This window comes from Anolis carolinensis, chromosome 2 (assembly GCF_035594765.1).
Source record: "Anolis carolinensis isolate JA03-04 chromosome 2, rAnoCar3.1.pri, whole genome shotgun sequence".
Classification (NCBI taxonomy): Eukaryota; Metazoa; Chordata; class Lepidosauria; order Squamata; family Dactyloidae; genus Anolis; species Anolis carolinensis.
The window spans coordinates 229,444,186-229,450,185 of NC_085842.1; the positions used below are offsets into that span (position 1 = coordinate 229,444,186).

Genomic DNA, 6,000 nt, shown 5'->3' on the forward strand with positions numbered 1-6,000 from the left:
GGAAACACTGCACATAAACTATCTTCCCTAAAAGCAGCGTATCGATCTTTAGCATAATAGGGTATATACATCCTTTAAGATGTATCAGTCGGTAAGTTGGCCTTGCATGTATCTTTTTATCATAGACAAAAAATTCTGAAATTCATTTAGTCTGTAATTGTAATGTTTCATAGTGGATTGTGATATGCTCTAATTTTAAATATGTTAACAAAGAGCTCATTTTTACATTGATGTTTCATCACTTGAAAACGCCCAAACTGAATGTGTGAGCTGATTCTGTTGGAAAATACTCTATTTGAGTGATGATAATAAACATAAATCCATGATGTTTGATTCGCAATAACTTTTTCACAGATGCAGGCTGTAATTTCACGCTGCAGGCAACAAGTGAGGGATATGCATGTGAAGACCATCCCTGGTAGACCAGATTCACTGATTTAATACAACTCCCTTTTGAATAAATTCATTTTGTACATCGGCTTTGATCCTCATAGCCTTCAGAGAAATATTTGTGCATTGAAGGAAAATATTATAGGTATATGGTGAAATTACATGGCCTTTTTGTTAAAAATAGTTTGTTCAATAATGATTCAAATATATTTGATCAAGGATATATATATTTTAAAAAACCTTTATTACAATAACAGAAAAGTGTTATTTTACAACAGTTGTAAAATTGTAAAAACAAATTATTTAAGTGCAGTTGTGAAACCACAAAGGTAACTTGCCAAGTTTTGAGAATAGGCTCCAATCAACAATAGCTGTGCTGTAGATCCCGACTCTACATGGGGTACCTTTAGCTCAGTGTTGGGGTCACAGAAAAGTTGAGAATACTAAAAGGTTGTTGAACACCACCAAGATATTTACACAAATCGGCTAACAATAAAATGCAGTGTTCATAATGGATTCTGCATGTTTCAATGACCTGCCCTTTCTCCATCCCTAATGGGTGCAGGAGCGTTTGTTCAGCGATATAACTATGCTAGAGAGAGTATTCATTGCTTCGGCATTGTACTGGACATTAACTATAAGGTCAAACTTTAAAAAATATTTTATGCGTTTCTACAATTTATCCCCTAAAATTTAAATCCTATAACTACTCAAGAAGTTCTTGCAAGCCAAGTACAAAGCTCCGTTTAGCACCACTGTTGCAGTAAAATAAAGTGGGGAACTGCCAAGTTTGAGCTCGTACTTTGGAGACATGTGTGGAGGGAATGAGTGAGGATTAGAAATAAATCATTTAGATTTAGAAATTCATGACTAAAATTTAAGAATCTCAGTACCTTTTGTGGACTAGAATGTGAAAATAAAATATATGTTTTAAATATATTAAACTATTCATCTATTTATTTGTGCCCAATTTCTGTTAATAAAGTATTGTTTTTGGGCATTATATGCTTTTGGCCTTCAGTAATGCAGTACACACACACACACACACACACACACACACACACTTTTGCAATAGCAGAGTACATATCCATGGATTCACCTACCTGAAACCAGAGGAAATGATCTTTCTATGAATTCGTTAGGTCTTCCAGGCAATTCTTTGGTATACTTCCCCCATAATTTACCATAGATTTCTAGAGAGGATACCTCTAGGTTCTCCAGCTCAACTCCATGATATGGTGGGACTAAATGTTAGATAATGTAATGGTGTCTCATTGTATCTGTGGTTTCAGTTAACTGAAGTTTAAAGAAAATGTATCCCTGTGAACAAAGGGGTCTTGCTATATATATATGCAGACATGGTGTCTGTGCTGACAGCAAAGAGTTGTCTAATGGGAATAGAGGTTGCAAAATAGAGGAGCCTTGAGAGCATCCAGTATGTCTACTTTATGGTGGCCACAGCCATTGAGCAGGAGGAGGTCCTAACATTGGTGGCAAAGGTATGGATAAGGGAAAACCCTCAGGCCTCTTCTACACTGCCCTATATCCCAGGATCTGATCCCAGATTATCTGCTTTGAACTGGGTTATATGAGTCTCCATTGTCATATAATCAGGGATAAGGAGATAATCTGGGATGAGATCCTGGGATATAGGGCAGTATAGAAGGGGCCTTTGTCTTGGTGATAGTGAGATTTTTAGAAGTCTTCACAGATGGCAAGACTTTTTAATCTTTTCCATTCCACCTGAAATTTTTTTATGCAACCCTGGTTATATAAATATATAAAACAGATATATAATCAAACATTTACTGATAACAAATAAGCATTTGCAAGGATTGCTAAATGGGCTGATTTTCCTTTTTGTGGAGTTTAGCTGAAGCATTTTCTGCAGAGTTTACTGTAAACATTGCATGTTGTTGCTAACAGATTCGTGCAGATGTCTAAAACAGCCAGTAGCTGGTGTTTTACTGCTGCTAATTTTTCGTGACCCCAATATTGAACTAGGAAAGGGACCCCATTTGCAATTGACACACGGTTGAAGAAGCCCTGACATAACGGTGGCAGTGGTGATTTCGGCAGAACCTTACATATGATAGAAAAAGAAGTTGTTGAAAGGACAGGACCTCACAGAGAGACATTGTCTTCCAAAGACAAACTCATTCATACACACACACACACACACTTTAGTTAACTAAAATAACCATGAATGGAATTTCTACAATGTGAGCATACTGCAGGATGAGGCTTTTTCCATTGTGTTATTGGCTTATGCTGGCACGTTTTCCTTGTTTGTTGACTTGCCCCATTGAGTGATGTTGTACTGGACTTCTTCAGTCTCTGCTCTGACTTAGCAAATTAGTTTATACATTTTTGCCCATGAAATCAGTTGTTCTGTTATTTTTTCAGAATAAATTACTTTGTTGTACATTTATCTAATATTCATTGTTAATGAGGAACATTGAAAGATAATTGATTGAATACCCATAGTATCCAGGGACAGGATGTCAGAAAAAAAAACATTTCAGAATTACCTTTTAAAAAATATACAGAAATGTAGCTAGTTTGCATTGTAGTTGGCTAAATGTTCTTGAAATATATAACCTGATTTTAAAGTTCAGGGCACTCATGGGAGTTTGGGGTTTTGGGTTCTAGAATAGTTTAGCATGTCTCACCAATAATGTATCTTTGGAACCGATAGTAGATCCATAACTGACGTTAGTAATGGAATCTTGCTTTGGCATTTAAAGGGGATATTTTAAAGATGCCCAAGCCTTAGAGAAGGCTCTGGTCCCCAGCCTTTGTGTTTAATCAAACTGGAAGGAATAAAGAATGTCCTAATTGTGCTTCGAGAAACATTACATTTTAAATTCTTTGCACAAGCATCTCTTATAAGTATATTAGTATACTGAGAATTGTACCCTTGTATTTTTTTGTTACCACATATAAAGTAATTCTAGGGGTATTTTAAAGCTGCACTTTAGGAATTAAATTTACTTCTAAAATAATAAACAGTAGTCGGTCCCAAAGGCTCCCCACATCAACTTTCATTTTGTAATGCAGGCGAGTCCTTGTGATATAAAACCTTATGACATTTTAATTAGGAAAATAGATCATGCAATTCCATACGATGGAATAAATTTTCCAAGCGCTGCTGCTTTGGTCTACTGCATGTTCCTCTAAATTGGAATAAAAATGCATTAAAACTTGTCTAAATTAAATCAGTCTTAAGGTTGGGGGGAGGACGGAAGAGGGAGAAACTGTTGTTTTTAATTTATAGGGGCCTTTCCTCTACTTTAAATCTGTGCAAGGGAATATTTGTTTGCCAAGGCAGTCTTTTGCAAGGCAAAAAGTAACTCTTTTGGTTTGGCTTCTGACTCCTTTTCTTGATGTTAATTTTGCATTGCAGGCAAAGGGGAGGATAGCGACGTTCTCAGCATCAATGCAGACGCATATGACAGTGACATTGAAGGCCCGTGCAATGAAGAAGAGACTCCAGATGTGCCAGAAAGGACTGTCAGGAGTGGAGATGGTCCGATAGACGACCTTCAGAAGGACATTGAGAAAAGCGTCAATGAGATCCTGGGGCTGGCTCAATCCTCCCCAAAGGAGACGAAAGCAGCAGCACTAGCAGCTCCTCCCGCAGATGATGTTCAGCCATCAGCGCAACAGCTGGAGCTCCTAGAGCTTGAGATGCGAGCAAGGGCTATTAAGGCCCTTATGAAAGCTGGAGATGCAAAAAAATAGCCCCAGGCCCATTTCGTTTGCATGATGTCTCTATTTGTTCTGATGGGTCTGTGTGATGTCGGCTCCCTTCAGTGCCGAAATGATGTTTGGACCAGCTTCGACATTCCTCATTTCAAACCCTCTGTGTATCCTAACTTGTGGCTGAAATAATCGGCAGCAGTTTGTCACTGTCATCAGGAAGCAGCTTCAGTGACTTACAAACATTGATTGGTTTGGTACTGTTTAGCCTGGTTGGTCACTCTTCTTTCCCAGTTAGATTATATCTCAAAAGCAATCAGAAAACAAATAGTCACAGACGACATAGATCTCTGGCTAAATCCCAGTGCTTTACAAAGAAATAAAAGTGGTGTAGATGTTTTGTCTATTTAGAACAAGTAGTGATGGATTGCATTCCTCATCAGTCTGAACCAATGTATCCAATGGTGAGGTACGATGGGTGTTACCATCCAATACCATTTGAAAGGGCACTCATTTCCATTTTACTTTACTTAGAAAATGTAATTGTTGAAGAGAAGAAAGGGACACAGCCCATAAGAGAGGAAGAGCTACAGTTAAGTCTTGGAAGACTTTCTAAAATATATACAAATTATGCACATATCAGTGCATAATTAGACCTGCATGGTCCTCTCTTGAAAGTAAATTCAGCAGGAATTAGGAAACAATGTGTCTGGCTTTAGCAATTTGCCAGTTTCTGGTGAGCCAGCCTTAAACATTCATAATATTTGTAATTTCAACAAAAATAGTTCTTGTCTCCTTTAATTGCAGTGAGTTCCATAGCTATGTCTGTCAATGTGTCTTAAATCACACTCTTTGCAAAACATTTGGTACTTGAAAGTAGTTATGTACGTGGTGCACAACTTCACAGAATATGAAAAACGTAATTTAAAATGAGTTGTTAAACCTCAAAAAATTAAAATGCATGCTTACGTTGTAGAATTAATGTGATTAAAGATAATTTCAAGATCCAATATTTAAGAAAGTACAGAAGTGCCTGATTGCTCAGACTAGCTGTTCCACAACTGTTTTATTTCTCAGCAGATGTGTTTTCCTCTCCTTTCATTACTAGTAAGGCTTTCTAATTTTTATTTGATGGTGACATTTCCATGCAGTTGGAGTCTTTGTATTTATTTGTCATTCACTTGTCCATCCTGTAAGATGAAGCAGAGCACTCCAGAATGTGAATTGCCAATATGCTAGGGTTTCATTTGGATATACTGTATGTATTCTTGCATCCATTGTACAAATTACTGATTGACCCCTTATTGACAACACTCAGCATATCAACAGTTGTTGTTTTTGAAGAGGAACTAAAAAGAAACAAGAAAACACTATGTACCAATGATTTAAATAAATATTATGTAATTTAAAATATTCTACATCTTTGGTGATTTTGGGATATACCGTATAGATAAAATAGAAATGGGAGAAGCAGATGAGTAGCAAGTATCAGAACAGAAATCACTCTTTCGTTTTCCCACCTTCTTAAATTTCAGTATTTGGGTTGAAAAATCTTGAAAGAAAAATATGCTCCAAGCTTAGCACATTTTAAAGAGGGTCATCAGCTGTGTAGTGAAGACTGAAGGAGACAGCACTGCTTTGAATGACAAAAAAGATTTCCCCTCCTGTCTTTGAGTTGTGGGAGTAGAATAGATACTTAACTGAAAGAAAATTTGAGGCGAGGAGAATGATTATGAGGGATCTGGAAAGGAATTCAATGTTTTTATCCTTTAGTGCTGAAATCCCTCCATAGCCTTGTATGAAGGGTACTTTATAAATGATCTCTTAGCCTGACTAGTTATAAGAACTCATCTGTAAAGTTAGTTGCAGCAATAATAATAATAATAATAATAATAATAATAATAATAA

At 36.7% G+C, this 6,000-nt stretch overlaps 1 protein-coding gene across 2 annotated transcripts in view; it reads left to right on the forward strand.

Moving 5' to 3' along the window:
* Positions 1 to 5,505, forward strand: part of caap1 (caspase activity and apoptosis inhibitor 1) — a 42,901-nt gene extending 37,396 nt beyond the window's left edge. For both annotated transcript variants that reach the window (XM_003216616.4, XM_008103464.3), the window contains exon 6: positions 3,797 to 5,505. In XM_003216616.4, coding sequence (XP_003216664.1) covers positions 3,797 to 4,134 — 338 coding nt within the window. In that variant the 3' untranslated portion in view covers positions 4,135 to 5,505. The remainder of the gene's footprint in view (positions 1 to 3,796) is intronic.
* Positions 5,506 to 6,000: the final 495 nt, after the last annotated feature.